The sequence below is a fragment of the Plutella xylostella genome, chromosome 21, assembly GCF_932276165.1.
Source record: "Plutella xylostella chromosome 21, ilPluXylo3.1, whole genome shotgun sequence".
Classification (NCBI taxonomy): Eukaryota; Metazoa; Arthropoda; class Insecta; order Lepidoptera; family Plutellidae; genus Plutella; species Plutella xylostella.
In genome coordinates this window covers 4,532,544-4,549,860 of record NC_064001.1, presented here as the reverse complement: position 1 = coordinate 4,549,860, position 17,317 = coordinate 4,532,544, and the positions used below count along the sequence as shown (strand labels likewise).

Below are 17,317 nucleotides of genomic sequence, written 5' to 3'. Positions count from 1 at the left end.
AATCATTTTTATGGATCTGACTGTACTGTAACGCTGCTTACATTAAATACCCAATTTACCTGCTGATGCGCTATATCGCGAATAACGCCAACCAAATGTTACATTCTTTCTTATCTAAAGAGAAATCCAATAATTTTGTCTCGCGAATAAATTCTAAGTACTACTCAAAATCTAGGTGAAAGGGTGGTAGGAATTTAGGGGAAAAGCGTCCTCGGACGGCGGGAATGTTCCAGATCGTTTCAGTGGAATGCCGCGCGGTAGTGGCACATTTATCGTGTGTGTGTTTGCACCTTCCTTCCACGGCATGGAGCGTGAGGCATCGGCTGGGGGCTGATTTATGACGGCACTGGCCTTGAGTATAATGAACAAATACCTACCGTAGTTACCCACTACATACATTTTATCACGGAACTTACCTTTCCCTTTGTGGGTATAATATTTACTAATTATTTGAAAAGCAGATTTATAAATAACGTATTTTTTTAAACAAGCTTTTCACCATTCCATTACGAAAGAGTACCTACCTATTTTACGTAGTTAAATAAAAAAGTTCTCCAGTTAACATTAACACCAATAACTCAAGCTGAAGCTTTTTACTGTAAAGAAGTCTTAGTTGGTCGTAACGAAAAACCTTCGAAAACTTATCTCTCTTTTTATTTTCAGGGATGAATTTTATGGACGCTTATTTTCAACACGATAAAATATTTAGCTTTTGTCTAACAAAAAGGGTTTTAGTTAATAATCTAGGGACGTTTCTGTTCCATTACCTTTTCAAGTTCAAGGTAAAGTACTGAAGGTTACATTTACAGAGGTATTTAATTGAAAAGGTTAACGGATTCGAAGAAAAGTATTTCGAAATCAAGAGATCAAGCTTCTATGAAAATTAGCAATATTTATCGACTGAGAAAAATTTAACAACGTAGTGCCCTACTATACAGTACCAATACTCATAACTAGAATCTCAAATTAGTTCCATTTTTATTTGATCAAGCTGTATGTAAGTAGTTAGATAGTACATATATATACTTACTCTATTTATTATTTAGGATGAATAATTAGAAATATGGTCCTTTAGTCCTATCTGATTGTGATTTGTATGTGAACTGCGTTTCCCAAACACAAGAACTAGACTAGCGTTTGTTACTGTTATTTTATCTGAGCTAATGTTTATTACGTCATCTTTATTGCACTTATCCCTTGATTGGTCACACACACAATACTTTGCAGTTGATAATGCACTACAATGACCGGAGATTTCATATAAATCGCCAACAATCGGCCTCTGACCGCTATGTAGGGCTTGCAGAAGATCAGGAAGCCTATTATCCAATCCTAGAATATACTGTGACAGTGGTGCATTATTTCACTAGTTTTGCTTAAGTGGTACCAAACAGAGTAATATTACTAATTTAAGTAATATTTTGTGAAAAAAAAACATATAAAAATACTTATGTAAAATTTTGGTAAAAAGAATTGCTTTCAAAACTGCTAACACATCCAGATTAGGGCCTCTGAACCAACTCACATCTGAGTTCCTTAACACTGTTCTTACCCCATAATTTCTTCTAGCGACGGAGGGCGGCGGCGGGTCGTGGTGTGCGCGCGACATCTCGCTGCGCGCGCAGAAGAAGTTCCTGTCGCGCGTGGGGGGCGCCGCCAGCGCGCGCGCGCTCGTGCTGGACGACCAGGCCGCCAAGCTGCTTGATCAGGTGTGTATACACAGAGCATTAATAATCAACAATCTTTCAGCAGCGCTCGCTTGTCAAATCTCACATAACTTGTATGGATCCGACGAAAATTATTACTCTTAGGATCCGACTGATGTTTGACAAGCGAGCGACGCGGTAGCAGTACTACCAGGAGCCATCATAGCACATGCTACCATATTGTCTTCTGGCCGATCTGTTACTACGGTGGATAGTGTGAATGATACTAACTGTGATTAGAATTTTCAGGATCAAAATTGACTTTGACATAACACTCACTGTACGACAATGCAATAATTATCTGTCTTCATCGGCCAATGTAATCGTCCATTGTTGAGCGCCCTCCCCCAAGAGTTTAACAGCACTAAGCTCGCTCTTATCTGCCTCTATTCTGATCTGTACAATCAACGGGAGATAACTTGACTGGAGGGCAAGCACGGGGGGCATTTAAGACATGACAAAAGTTTTGCCTCGGGCTCACTCACATCGCGCAGCTTTAAGAGCGAGCGCGACGGAGAACTTTTGTCACGTCACGCTATGGTCACGCTAGTGAACATGACATCTTGTCGGTCCGATGCCAAGTTAACTCAGTTAAGAATAAAGGCAGACAGGAAACGTGTAGTGACTGGATCAAGAGCGATGGTAGAGTTACGGACTTCTTACCATTTACCCAACTTCTCCCCTCAGTTCCTGTGCGTGCTGCGGTCGCGCGTGGAGCGGCGCGAGGCGGAGCGGCTGGTGAAGCACGTGATCAAGGCGGCGGTGAAGCTGGGCGTGCTGCGGCGCCACCAGCAGCTGTCCGCGCCGGACGAGCGCGCGCTCGCCGCCTTCCGCTCCAAGTTCCATGTGAGACACACTGACACTCTGTACCTACTAGCTGCCGTGTAGTGAAGCACGTGATCAAGGCGGCGGTGAAGCTGGGCGTGCTGCGGCGCCACCAGCAGCTGTCGGCGCCGGACGAGCGCGCGCTCGCCGCCTTCCGCTCCAAGTTCCATGTGAGACGCACTGACACACTATACTAGGTGCCATGTAGTGAAGCACGTGATCAAGGCGGCGGTGAAGCTGGGCGTGCTGCGGCGCCACCAGCAGCTGTCTGCGCCGGACGAGCGCGCGCTCGCCGCCTTCCGCTCCAAGTTCCATGTGAGACGCACTGACACACTATACTAGGTGCCATGTAGTGAAGCACGTGATCAAGGCGGCGGTGAAGCTGGGCGTGCTGCGGCGCCACCAGCAGCTGTCGGCGCCGGACGAGCGCGCGCTCGCCGCCTTCCGCTCCAAATTCCATGTGAGACCAAAGATTAGAGAGCCTATAGATGTATATTTGTATAGTGAAATTCTTCCGTAGCTGGTGTGTATATCCTGGGCCGCAAATGTCTGCTACACGCATCGGGGCATATAGCACATAGCAAAAGGTCACCACTGCAATAAACATGCCAAATGTTTATCGCAGTGGTGAGAATTAACGACCTAGGCTCTTCCAAGAGTCAGGATCAGGTCTACACTGGTACTTTCAAAAATAGTCGAAAAAGTTCCTTTTTGCTTTCTGAAGCGACTAAAAATTCAGAACTTTCCCATCAGATAATGACATCTACTTCACCGTCAATCATTCTACCATTCTCTGCTTAAAAACCATAGCAGTAACAATCATTCCCTTATCTCATCACCTGTTGCGAGTCTCGCTTGAACTACTTTTCGTTATTTATATGAATTTACAATATTTCCAGACGGTGCTGATGGCGGTGGTGTCGTTCTGCGAGGTGGAGTTCTCGTACGACCGCGGCTTCCTGCAGGACGCGCTGCGCGACTCGCACCAGTCACTCAAGTGAGTCACGCCAAGACATCACATCTATATCCCATTCCACGGGGAAAGACATCTGACTGAACCCTTATTAGATTCGAATAAGGGTAGTTTTAGTTTGTATCAGATGTCTTTCCCCGTGGAATGGGATATAGCTAATAATGAAAAAAAAACTGTACCCATCCGAAAACTTGGCAAACAAATCTAGCTAGGAAGTGGTATATTATAGCGAGTAGGGATCGGTTTTTTTGATCGAACCAATACCAGCTATATTGTCAAAATTGTCTCTCCATCTGACTAATGTGGAATGTGATGTGACTGATAAAAGTTTAATTAGGTATTTATAAAGTAAGTTATGTATTAATTTAATGTAATTTTATCTTAATCATTTATAATAAAATGTAATTTATTGCACGCTTTGAGAGTGGTAATACCACTTATTCTAATTTGCAAGCCTTACCAGGCAGAATATGTAGGAACCAAATTAATGTAAAACAACTAATATTGTAAACCCATATTCAGCAAATAAATATTTCTATTTCTATTCTATTTCTATTTCTAAAGGGACGTCATGTTAAGCGTCCTCTGCTGAACAGAGGACTACCCAAGTGGCAAAATCTTTATAATACTATGTGCTCGGTCTTCCATCCTTTACCCGTTATCCATTGCTTTTGATGTAAATGATTAAAATATTCAGTGTTAGGATCTACTGTTGTTGTTGAATCTGAAACTATCGTAAGTGAGAATAACTTGACTAAACTTAATAATGGAAGTGGGTAGGAACAATAAATTTGTTTCACTGTCGAAGGACGATAGACTTTTACTGCTCTACGCGCGATTTCACTTTAACTGTTCTTTGAAACTCCCACCTCCGACAGTGTACTTTATGCGTCTTTCTTTACAGCACCCAACTTTGTCTTTGTTCTAAGTTTACGTTATTACTAAGTTTAAGACCATCATTTCGTTTCATCCCTTCCTATTTCTCAGAAATTTAAATGTATTTTTTTAATCAAAGTTTTAACCTAAACAAGACAGCATTTGAATCAAAAATAACTTTTTGTCTAGAGTATATATATTTAGTCCAGTCAAGGAATGAGGTGTAGAGTGCGTGAGCAGGTAACTAAGCGATTCCTTCAGAAACTTGTTCAGAGGGCTTAGGTTGTTAACATACCAAAAGTCCTGACTCCTAGGTGATGAGCGGGGGGAAGGAGGGGGGGATAAAGGTACGAATTTTTGGTTTTTTGCTTATATCTCAAAAACGGTGCATCGGAGACAAATATTATGAACTAATAAAATGGAGCTCTTAAAATTATCTAAAACTTTTATATCATATGTTTTTTTCTAATTCCTAACCGTTTTCGAGCTATTACCCTCGGAAAAAGTTGAAATTTACAAGAAAAATGTATTCATGTCAAAAAAATTATAAACATTGCATCATATTGTCTTAACCTATTCATAAACGAAAAAAATGAAGAGGAAAGAAGTTGTAGATTTTTTTATTCCCTTGTAGAATATATTACATATGCTGGTCAATGTCCAACCCGCCTAAAGTTAGAGCTATTTTAAACTTGCATTTTGGTAAAGTCACTGACATAGCTCACCGAATTAGTAAGCTTAAGTGTGAGTAAAATAGCTGTAACTATAGGTGGGTTGAACTTTAACCAGCATATGTGTATATATTCTAAAAGGGAATTTAAAAATCTACAACTTCTTTTCTATTAATTTTTTTCATTTATGAATAGGTTTAGACAATATGATGGAATGTTTATGAATGTTTTGACATGAATACATTTCTCTTGTAAATTTCAACTTTTTCCGAGGGTAATAGCTCGAAAACGGTTAGGAATTAGAAAAAAACATATTATATAAAAGTTTTAGATAATTTTAAGAGCTCCATTTTATTAGTTCATAATATTTGTCTCCGATGCACCGTTTTTGAGATATAAGCAAAAAAACAAAAATTCGTACCTTTATCCCCCCCTCCTCCCCCCCGCTCATCACCTAGGAGTCAGGACTTTTGGTATGTTAACAACCTAAGCCCCCTGAACAAGTTTCTGAAGGAATCGCTTAGTTACCTGCTCACGCACTCTACACCTCATTTTGACTCATTTATTGACTGGACTAATTTGCTTTTTGTAAACCTCATTTTAGACAGGATGATTTCTGTGACGTTTTGGAATTGTTTTGAATTTTATGATTTTTGAAAAATTCTATAATTATATTCCCTTTTACTCAGTTTTCACTCCCTTCTTTTCAGGTCGGTGGTAGAGCGCCACCTATCAGACAAGTCGGTCTCCCGGCTGGCCGGTATCTTCTCCCTGGTGTCTCGGCCCGAGCTGCTCGACTCTCTGTTCGCGGGAAAAGTGGACGATGATGTCCTCAAGCTGTCCCGCATGCTGAGGAAAGAACTAGACAAGGGCGTCCTATAGACACGGTAGAGAACAGAATTGTGCCGTCCTAACAAGAACGTTTAAGAGTTCTTTTCCAATCTGTAGAAGATTTTGTATCTCAAATTGAGATCTGTCTGTAGTGGGCTATGCAGGTGTTGGTTGATGTGCGATGATGATTGTACTGTTGATAGCACTATTTGTAGTGTGTAGGATATGGTGTAAATGTGTTTAATGAAGTCTCGAATACGGCTGCATAGCTTTAAAATGGCTGTAAGAAAAATTGTAATATCGAATCTTTTAATCAAGAGGAATCATAATTTTGTACTCATTCCGAAGGGAAAATTAAGTCCGTTATCTTCACTAATGAAGATTACATTTTCTACACAAGTGTAAGTAATTTAAAAGATGTACGGATTTTTATAAAAATAGTTGTTTGTAAGATTTGCTTTAAAAGCGTCAACACTGTTACACTTTTCATTACATTAAGGTAGATTGGGGACCTTTAGAGAGGCTCTAATTGTGACACAAACAATGGAAATTTTGGCTGAAATATTGCATTTAGTATGTAGTTTAATGAGTACTCAGGATGTTTAACGCTATGAACCTATTATTTAGTTTTGAGTAGGTACTCAATGTCAGTCGGTGTTAGAAACTGAAAATACTCTTGCCGTTTTATGCCATGACAATTTAAGATTTTATACTTACTAACAGAATAACTGATTAAACCATTATACCACACAAGTATTACACATGATGTCAATCAGACTGTGTCGTCGAAAAACTTGCCTACAATGAGATTATTGTTCTGATTTTATTATTACACTTGAGTTTGTATGATCGAGGAGGAGAATAAACTTGAGGAGGTATTTATCGTTTCCTTTAGTTAGTAGGTAACTAGTTGTGTAAATATTTTATGTAAAATTTTAGATGTTTTAAAACCTGTAAGTACCTATAATTATTTTAATTTAAGTAAAACATAATGATTGTTTCATGAACTTACCTACGTGTCTGGACATTTAGTGGTTTTGGTGTTTTGAGTCATTCAATGTGGTAGGAATTTCGTGTATTATCAAACTAAATAACTACTACTTATACTATGGTATGAAAGAAAGAACTACCTTTTGGTATGTGACTATTTTACAATAATTACATCACTTAAGTATAACTACTCCTTTATCAAAATAGGAAACTCATAAAACTATTTGAGTACCTACTTATCTGAAAATAACATATTGTGTCCAACCTTATATTTTATAAAGTTTTTGAACAAATAAAAAAACATAATAAATTTCTGAAAAAAATATGAATACTTGGACCAAAAAATAACAATATCAACACGAATCAACTCAGACATATCTACGACAAACTTTCATATCTGTAGACACTGTTCATTCTGTAGCTTTACATTTACTGAAAATATAATAGTCCATAAGTAGTTATTAAAAAGTAATAAGCAAATACACAAGCCTAAAATAATATTCGTAAGAAACACAGTCCGAAAAACGAAGTAAATTTTCAGTTAAGTATAAAATGTACTTATACAAGTGGTATCCTATAAATTTTGTCAGTGCCCATAGTGTTTGTAGTCACTCTGACGCAAATACATTTGATCGACTTACACATCAATAAGCTCTATCTACACTTATTGTACAAGCTGTGGAAACCCTAAAATTAAGCCTGCGTCATTATATCGTCACTGTAGAATTCTAATATTTGCATGATACATACCTAAATATGTCTCATTGTGTTTATATGTGTAATTAATTACTGTCAATCATAGTAACTACAAGGGCCATACGAGTACTCATCTTTTATAATTATCATGTACTTACGCAGCACCTATGCACACAATTAGAATCTTGCCTATCAAACACCTATGTTAGTTTATTTAGTAGCTAGATAAAATCAAAGAGATTTTCGCTGGTGATGTTCTTACACAGAAATCTACAAATTCCACTACTTCAAGGTATAACTGAAAAATATAAATTTGTAAATTTACACTTCATTCGATTGTCCTTAAAGGAAAAAAAAACCTTTTCTACATTGTTTTCTCTTGTAGAATATTTACGTGTCTCTTTTTGTGTAAGTAAATTGGAGTAGCAAACTTAGGAGACGCCAACAACTAAATAATCTCGTTTCCAAAGTGGATAATATGATAAACTTCTAATTTCTGACCCTAGTAAGTGTAATTTTTCAATGTTTTACTCTGTGAGTCTCAGACTAGTAGGCAACTATAGGCATAGCTTCATGTTTTATATCTTGAGAGATTTCAGTAATGAATCCGATGCACCATGACACTAAACTAAGATATTACAAAACACAGTGCAGTATAATGTATAAGTATCTAATAAACCTATTGATGTAAGATTTGATATGAAAATAATATATACAATCGATGAAACGTGACGATTTTTATTTATATTACCTACTTTAGTTTATATTATCTATGATTTAATGTGATCACTCGGTAGGGTATAAAGAACACTAAGTAACTAAAGTAAGGATAACAATAAAACGATCAATTTATTGTGAAAGCACCAGTCAATAATTTATTTACTAAAATCCTCTTAGTATACAAATCAGATGTGGTGTTGATGATAGACGTTGTGTGCAGGTCGCGACAGTGACACTTCTAAATACATTTATTACTATAGCATCATCGATAACGGTGGGCGTATCTTAACTTTCGTAAATCTATGGTACGTACACAAAAGTTAAAATACGCAAGAAGACACAACATTGATTTTAACGCCTAGACATCGATATGGGAAACAAATTATAAAAAGACCTTAGTTTTCAATTAGTGCAGACAGGTATATCTTCTGATACGTATATAAATTTTACTCGTAACAATTATAATGATTGAAATGCAATATTACCAAAGCGTTCGTATTTACAACTACTAATTTCTGGAATGTTTGAGTTGAGATCGGGCCTAATGTGCCCAAATAATAGTCTTATTGTCTACATACTTTATTTATAGGTATCTCTACCTATAGTTTCTATGCATAATTATTTTTTGTAATGTTATCCAGTGCTCATGTATACGTAATAGATATTACATAGAATAATTTTAAAATACGGTCGAATGACTTACTACTTATGATCATAGTAATGAGCAAAACTACACTTTAATTATTTAAGATGAGTCGATGAGAGTGATGGATTGCTTTGAAATAAAATGACGATTGCAATTAAATGGCACATAATCTAAATCTAAAAGTAATATACTTATTACCTAAATATGTCAAAAACCCAAAGTTGTCGTTTTAATAATAGCTATGAGCTTTTCAAATCTTCAAGCAATACATAATATACTTACATATCATATATCAAATAATTATAAGTATTTACCTACAGTTATTATAAAATAGAGTAATTCGACTATCCTTACAACAGAAATTTAACCATGAAGATATGAGATAGGTAGTTATGAACAAACTTCGAAAAAAATTAAGATGATCTCAATTTTATTCGCCTGTATGTATTTTAGGGTTTACATTACTCCGCATCAGTGGTTGCCCTTATCTTATCTTTCATGGTTTTTAATTTGAGAATGAGAATATTATTTGCATTTGTTTAAAAACTGAAACTAAGGTGGATGCAAATTCCCTACAACTCAATTTGAACATTACCTAAGTATGCTTTTACAATATTCTGCGATGTTTCGTTACTTACACTGAGTTCCTTACACATATCTATGGATATGTTATTAAGTATAGATGACACAAAATATATGTTGTTACAGCTAATCTCTGCGTTCTTTAAAATATACTTTACTCTTTAGGGAATATTAGTTGAGACACTGTGTGCGCTATGAAATCATAGTACCGGCTAAGTAGGCATAAATGAACCAATTCAAATTAAACAGCTAACACCTAATGTTTATTTTCCTTGTAAACTACTTTCGTTCGTATCATACAAAAAATATGAAAATTAAAACAAGTATATAATTAGTTCTACCTAAATAATATAAGTATTTTTAATCTACAATTTCTCCATCTTTTTTGCCAATACGTTAAATGGCTCAGCCAATCTTTATTAGTTAAGTAATTATAATCGTATAACGTTATTTGAAGTGCAACAATAATAAGTGAAACATAACAAAATCACACTAACTATTTAAAACCGATTCAATTTATATAGAAATATTTATTTGAGTTCTTCTAAATTATAATAAGAATGATCAAGTCAGTAACTATAATTTCGTTTGAGTACACTGTGATAAATGTTAGCTAGAGGGACCTAATAAATTGCTTTCGTATTTTTCGTTAGTAAGTAGAAGCGGGCCTAGGGTAAAACTCTGAGGTAACCTCTTTAAAGTAAATTTAAATATTTCCACTTATTTCAATTAAGTAACTTAATTGGTAAATGAAACCTCTGATTTATTGATGGTATTCAAACCGTGTATTGTTCATGTACCATGCCTTTTCTGCTGAATAATATTTATAATTACTTTGCATAAATAGGACATTTACGAGTACGTAACTTCTCCCAATTCCCAAAATTCAGACTCAAAGTAAGATCTTTAAAAATAAAATACTTACTGATAAGCAGCTATAAAGTTTTATATAAATACAAGCTGCCATAAAACTATAAGAGGTTTGTATAACAATAGGTGAAAATGGATTTATAATAAAACAGAATACAGTCCCCTGATTCTTGGGGAAATGCAAGAAAGTAGGGGATTTAATAACTAAGAATTGGTTGCAAAAGCTGGTAGGTCAGATGGTAAAAGATAACTTCACAAAACTTCCAAAACTTAAAATTAATGTTAACAGTAGTAAGTAGGATCTACGAAAATGATAATTAAGTCAGATAAGTATTTGATAATATTAATAAACATGAGTTATCTTTCAGTAGTATGAGATCATTTACCTTGACAAATTCGGTAGGCAGCAAATGCCATTAATCCCGTAAGAAGTAACCAGATTAGAAAAAATATAATGAACATAAAAATAGGTCACAAATAACCAGGTAGACGAAGTTGTGAGGAAGTTAACATTTCATTTCCGAAACAGAACAAGAAGTGGTTGGAGAGAAAGTACCAGGCAGACAGGAGTGAGTAGGCGGTTACTCCTTGAGCTTGTGCCAGTCGGCGATCTGGCGGCGCGGCGCGGCCTGCACCTCGCGCCAGTGGTGCCGCGTGCTGCCCGCGCCGGCCGCGCCCAGCTCCAGCCGACCAATCACCTGCAAGGAGAAAGTCGTCTGGATCAGAAATTTGTTACCATATTCAGTGGGTTAATTTGTGTTATCTATATTATTATCTATAGTATCTATGTATACTATCGATATTGACTGTCATACTACAACATACGTTCTTCGCACACAGTTTATAGATCACATCCGGTAAGATGTCGTCTGATTTTAATGGTGAATATTGCGATTATGCTAGACTGATTAGTAAAAGTGATTACTATTGATATCATTTAGTAACATTTAGATACTTAGGACTTAGGTAATGATGATTGCCCTTTATTGGCACTACACTATACAACCATCTTTCATTGGTATGGTTGGATTATATGGCAGTATCTGTTTGTATACGCTCGTGCGCTTTCAGATGGCTGAGATATTATATTCCATATGCAACTTCGCAGGTACGACAACGGACGCATAATGCAAAAGTGTCGCGGTGTTCTTAAAGCCATAAACCCTTCTACGTAAGTCCTCAAACACTTAATTACTTCCCACAGTAATCAACACATCAACCGCTCACCTCATTCTTAGTGACGCGGTCCCAGTCCAGCACGAGCAGCTCGAGGCTCACGTGGTCGAGCGAGGCGTTGGGCGCGGCGGGCACCTCGAACACGAACGACTCGTTGAACACGGGGTTGAGCGTGCGCTTCTTCACGTGCGTCTTCTTCTTGGCGATGCGCTGCCCGTTGTAGAGTAGGTACATCTTCACATAGCTGTGGAGGTAGTGATGGTTTGGTTAGGAGAGAAGCTTAGCTTAGCTTTAGCAATGGGGAACCAGAAACCATAGTTAAGTGAGGGGTAGTGGGAAGAGCGGGTTGTTAGAGATGGTTTGCTTAGACGAGAAGGTTTGTGTTGTGTAGTAAGTACATAGAAGAATAAAACTGATGGGGCGAGGCTCCAAACTGAAGGGGTAAGGCTTTAATTCTCTGTTAGGGTATTAGTTCCTGAACTTGGCGAACTTGTACATATCCCTTTAAGGTCTCGACTCGTTTCTTAAGCTTGAACCATTTCCTATACCTACAGTGCTCCATTGCAGCATGGTGATATCACAATCCAGATGTGCTAAATCATCATTTCAATAAACTTATGGTCCCCGTCACCCACTTTATTTCGCTAAGGAGCTACCATCGCTACCGCATCTACGAGAAGACGAAATTCAGTAGCACGTACGGGTCAGCGAGTCCGGTGACGTCCATCTTGGGCAGGTTCCTCGCCTTCAGCAGCACGACGGTGAGGCGCGAGGCGGCCGGCTGCCAGCACAGCGACACCAGCACCTCGCCGCGACCCACGCTGCGCATCTGGGGAATGTAGTGGAGGAGGTGTTTATAGGGGTGGGGTTAGATGGAACTCCTGGTCATTATGATTAAGGGTGACTTACACGAAACATATAAACGTATTCAAATTTATGGCTGTCTTTCTCTGACACTATACTATCAAAGCGAGCGAGCAATAGATTTAAATACGTTTAAATGTTTTGCGCAAATCACCCTATGTGTTTTTGTTTTGTAAGTTTGGTAGTTGTGATTCGCCACTCTTTGATCCCCTATGTCTTACCTACTCCGTGTGAGTGTCTATTATTTTGTACCTAAATTATGTGTATTCGATAGTCATGAAGCAAAGCCTGTTTTGAACATTTTGAGATAGAAGAAGAGACGAAAAGACGCTACACAACAATTTACAAGTCATAAACTTCTAATGAAGTCGTAGCATTTACGCCAGAATATGGATTTATTTTCTTCTTTTTAGCGCTGAAATACAGTAACCTAGGCAAAAACTGGGGTTGGTCACCATGGTAAAAGCAAAGTATCCGGGCAGATTATATAAGTAGTGTCAGCCGCTGACTGCCCAGAATGTACCGGAACTATAAGGAACATGCGATGTTGTCACTCGAGGAGGCTCGTCAGTGCACCTCAGTAATGTTACATACCTTGGCATGTCGTGGTTGTATCTCGCGGCACAGCGCGGCGGGGTCGCCGGAGCCGAGCTGCTGCTGGCTCAGCGGCGCCACCACCTCGCCGATTATCTCGTCGCGGGAGTACCTGCACACATACATCAATATCATCATTATCGAAAAACGGAATAAAATATACTAATACATCAATATCAATCAACAGAAAACGAAAGTACTTAGGTATTATTTTCCAAATTCAACTGAAATGGCGTCGGTACCTATAAGGTTTTTCCCGTGGAATTTCGGAAATGTATTTTTACTTACAGGATAATTGTGTTTATTTATTGTATTACTCTAGTAATTTTGGTCAGGGTACCGTATACCTGTTATAACTTTATGATTATGGCTAACCAATTTTGCCACGCAGAAAATAACAAAGCGCAACTCAGTCGCCGGAAGTCAGTTTACCTACTCAGCTGCATCTGACCTCAAACCTCATTGCGAAGTGAATTAAAGCTTATAATTGCATTACCTGTCGAAGGAGAGCACGACGAAGTGCAGCGTGATGGCCGGCAGCTGCGCGGGCGCGATGCCGTAGAACGTGAAGTCCTCGTCGTACACCGGGCACCGCGTCTTGCGCACCACCCTGTAGCATTGTACAAGTATACAGGATGTTAGAAAAAGAAAACCGAAAGGGGGTTATCAGGTTCGTGAATGTTCAAAAGTTGTTGGACAAAAGAGGTTCAAAATGGCCACCTTAGATATATTATCCATATCTCAATTACTTATAACGTATATAGTTACCACTCTGAGTCATTGTATTATACAGCGTGTTTAAAAAAATGTTGTAGTAAATTTTCAAAAGTTGTGGGACAAGCTGTTTAACATGACCTTAAATCCATAATAAACTATTAGGTATCTTAAAAATGATTGTCTAAAGTACTTAAATACAGTTGGTACACAACCTTCATATATACTCGTAGATTTAAGTGTGATATCATCAATAAATTGTGTGTAATTGAGCATTACAGCTAACGGCAGTGAGTACGTTTGCTGAAACTGACCTGATTGGCAATTTGCCAGCGCCAGTAAGGCTCAACTTTAGCAATATACTTATCGCAAATGTGAGGCTATATACAAATGTTATTGTAACCGATTTTTCGTAATATTTTTAAATTGAACTGCTTTGTTACAGTTAATATTAGATTTTATTGAATTAAATAAATAAAAGCATTAAAAAAACAGAAAGATTGAAACAAAATGTCGTTTCAAAATGCCGGAAGTGCTACGACATTTCGTAGCTGCTACGAACCAGCGTAGCACGCCTACGCCGCGTCGTAGACGTGTGCTAGGAAAAGCTTTCCTCAATAATATTATAATAATGTGCTTAATATTGTATTAATAATATAAATTACTGGAACTTTTACATTACTGTTTTTTAATTTGATTGTGAAGATTTATTGTGCTTGTATGATTATTAATTTATGGACTTTTAATCTGAAACAAATGATTTGATTTGATTACTCTTGTTATTATAAAACACCTTCTCCACTAACCTGGTCTTAACCTTGTGCTGCTTGTCGGGCAGCAGCTGCAGCTTGACGTAGGGGTCGGGGCCGGCGGGCTCCCGGCCGGGCAGCCCCTGGCACGACACCACCGACACCACCAGCGCCGCTTTCTCCGCCTCGTACCTGCAAGACGAGACTTAGCATTAGAGTTAGAATATACAGAGACAATCAATCGGTTGTTGAATCAGTAAGTATACCGAGTGTCGTAGAAGAGACGTTTAGAATAACGATTTGTGCCACTATCTTTCGGATAGGCACTTGGTACGGGGCACCCTGTATTTTTTAAAACGTAACCCATTATTCCCTGTTCTAGGTCTGAAGAATTCACGCATTGGCTATAGGTATAACCATCTCACTCAATAGTTTATCTACAAACATAATACTGTACTTTATTAATTAAGTACACTTTTTTATTATGTTGGTCGCATGTTGAAACATTTTGCATGCCGTTGAAGTCACACTTTACTAAGTAAAAGCTATGAGTTATAAAGATAAAACGCGTAAAATATTCGCTCCGCGACATCTCGACATCTAACTTATTTCAGCCGTCTTTTGTTATCCAACTTTATTGCAGTCTAATAGCTGAATTATTTAAACTTGTTCCTTCGAACATTGCCTTCGTGAGCCTCCCTCGCAGGTATCAATTTAAGATGAAGGTGAATGTATTACAGCCGGCGCAGGTTGTTTATGTACAACCTGCTCTGTAGCTCCTGTTTTGACACACGCCCGTTATAAACGTGAATAATTGACGCTTGAGCCCGCTTACAAAATGAGCCCCCAATTATTTCAGAACTGCTTTACGTTCGTCGCTAAGGAAGAGACTAATGGTTTCTCAGAATTTATGTGGACCTTTTGTGGAAGGGAAAATGGCAGTATTTTTGGAAAATTAACATCGTAATGCTTTCAGCGGCGTGCTGTCTAAAATAACTAAAACAGATATTACGTTTCAAACAAATAGCTAGGTAATATACTTACTAATTTATAAAACTTATTTTGGCATAGTATTTTCAGATATTAATAATGTTTGTCGTGGAATGATGCAGTTGTTAGGATGCCAAGGGATCCAATCTTTTTAGAGCTAGAAACACTCTTTTTATCGGGTTTTGCTCAAGAGTATTTGTGTCGAACACCTTTTTAACTGTACCAAGTTATAAGCAAATTCAGTAGCAAATAAAGAGTGACACCTATAAGACGTATTTCTATTTCATCAATCCTCGTTAAACAAAACTGAACTTTACGTGCCTAAACATATGGCCTACATCGAACCGGATTAATATTTTGTTTACGACGAATTGAATAGACGGCCGGCGAGCGAGAACAAAAGGACCGCATTCCAATGCGATAAGAGACTTTGCAAGTGAATAAAACTGTGCTATTTTAATCAAAACAATTTACATTACGTGTTTATAACGTGTTGAATATTATTCTAAAAGTGTTGTGTTTGCACTAAATAAAATAAAATGCCTCCAACCCCGGAACAAGCGAGTTATTTAACTACATTGGAGGATGTTGCGGCTATGTTAAGGGTCTGCAAGGGGGAATCGAGGGTTGGCATTGTCATAGAATTATGTACTAAACGATGCTCTACAACCTTGAAAAAAATCACACAGGTAGCCGAAGAGTCTAGCTAGGTGCTGAATGATTCGAATTTAAGTAAATGATTATGGATAACTGTAAATAAAATTCAGAATATGACGAAAAACCAGAAAATCACACTCCCGTATTGTAACAACTTTGTCGTAATTATTTAGAATTTTCATATGATTTTTATCATATTATAAAGTTAAAGGCTTGGACTAGACGCTAAATACCTTGTTTTTTAATAAACACACACTTATTTTGTGTAAATTAATCCCAAACTTGAGCAATTTTTTTCCCTCAAATCTTCATACAAATATCTATGGCGGCTTTCTGTGTTATAAAATCATAAACACAAGTGACGTTTGACTCAGTTGGCCGCTGGCCTCCAAAGAAGTGTCACGTCGGTTTAGGCAGCACTGACAGCTCGCGATCTTATCGTGTACAGATACAAAATCACTGCACATTGGTTGTCATTGCACTTTTTCAACTTTTATGACACCAACATAATTTGATTTGAAATTGAGGAAGCATAATTCTTCCAGTATATTCAATACATTAAATTTAATTAGATAGTGTGCAATATTCTCGTGACATTACAGTCTCGTAAAGGTCTGATGAGGAGCAGGAATATAGCGAATGGATCTAAGTGATGACAATACGCACGAACATTAGGTTAGGGATCAAAAATACAGTCTCTTGGTGCTGGTTGAGGTATGGTCTCGTGAGGATCTGACGGTGGTGGCTCAATTTTATTTCAAAGATGTTAATAGCTAAAAGCATCGAGTTTAGGCTATTAAGTATGTTTTTCAGAGAGAGAGAAAGAGAATAAAAATAAATTCGTAACGTAAAATTGTCAATGACGGAATTTCTTCTATAGACAGTAGCCACAAAAAAAACAAACGATAGATGGCGTGATTTGAAGATAAAGATACATTTATTCGACACATAGACAGCAACAACAAAAAAAATACAGATTTAAAGAAAAGAAACACATACTTATACAAAACAACAAAGAAAAAAAAGGATACACATCAAAATAACTGGAAAAAATATAAGCCCCAATTTACTTGTGTGGGACAGGGAGTACCATAATATTTTTTTTGGGGTACTCCCCATCTATGCGAAATATCAGCTTGATATCTTTACCCGTTTCTGAGAAAAAGGGCGGTGACAGACAGTCAGTC

General features: G+C 37.6%; 2 protein-coding genes across 3 annotated transcripts in view; one reads left to right on the top strand and one right to left on the bottom strand.

Annotated features, from left to right (window-relative positions):
* Window positions 1–6,191, top strand: part of LOC105382847 (tumor necrosis factor, alpha-induced protein 8-like protein 2 A) — a 31,118-nt gene extending 24,927 nt beyond the window's left edge. Inside the window, exons 3-7 of one of the 2 annotated variants that reach the window (XM_048628580.1) lie at window positions 1,570–1,709; window positions 2,394–2,462; window positions 2,612–2,701; window positions 3,431–3,528; window positions 5,762–6,191. In XM_048628580.1, the coding sequence (XP_048484537.1) occupies window positions 1,570–1,709; window positions 2,394–2,462; window positions 2,612–2,701; window positions 3,431–3,528; window positions 5,762–5,933 (569 nt within the window). In that variant the 3' untranslated portion in view covers window positions 5,934–6,191. Of the gene's footprint in view, window positions 1–1,569; window positions 1,710–2,393; window positions 2,553–2,611; window positions 2,702–3,430; window positions 3,529–5,761 lie in introns of both variants that reach the window. The other variant, XM_048628579.1, reaches the window with a different exon arrangement.
* A 2,225-nt stretch (window positions 6,192–8,416) lies between these two features.
* The window catches only part of LOC105382791 (synaptotagmin-4), a 39,219-nt gene continuing 30,318 nt past the window's right edge, over window positions 8,417–17,317 (bottom strand). The window contains exons 5-10 of the mRNA XM_048628546.1: window positions 14,541–14,675; window positions 13,517–13,630; window positions 13,021–13,132; window positions 12,264–12,391; window positions 11,614–11,806; window positions 8,417–11,084 (exon numbers count right to left, since the gene is read on the bottom strand). Of these exons, the coding sequence (XP_048484503.1) occupies window positions 10,968–11,084; window positions 11,614–11,806; window positions 12,264–12,391; window positions 13,021–13,132; window positions 13,517–13,630; window positions 14,541–14,675 (799 nt within the window). The 3' untranslated portion in view covers window positions 8,417–10,967. The remainder of the gene's footprint in view (window positions 11,085–11,613; window positions 11,807–12,263; window positions 12,392–13,020; window positions 13,133–13,516; window positions 13,631–14,540; window positions 14,676–17,317) is intronic.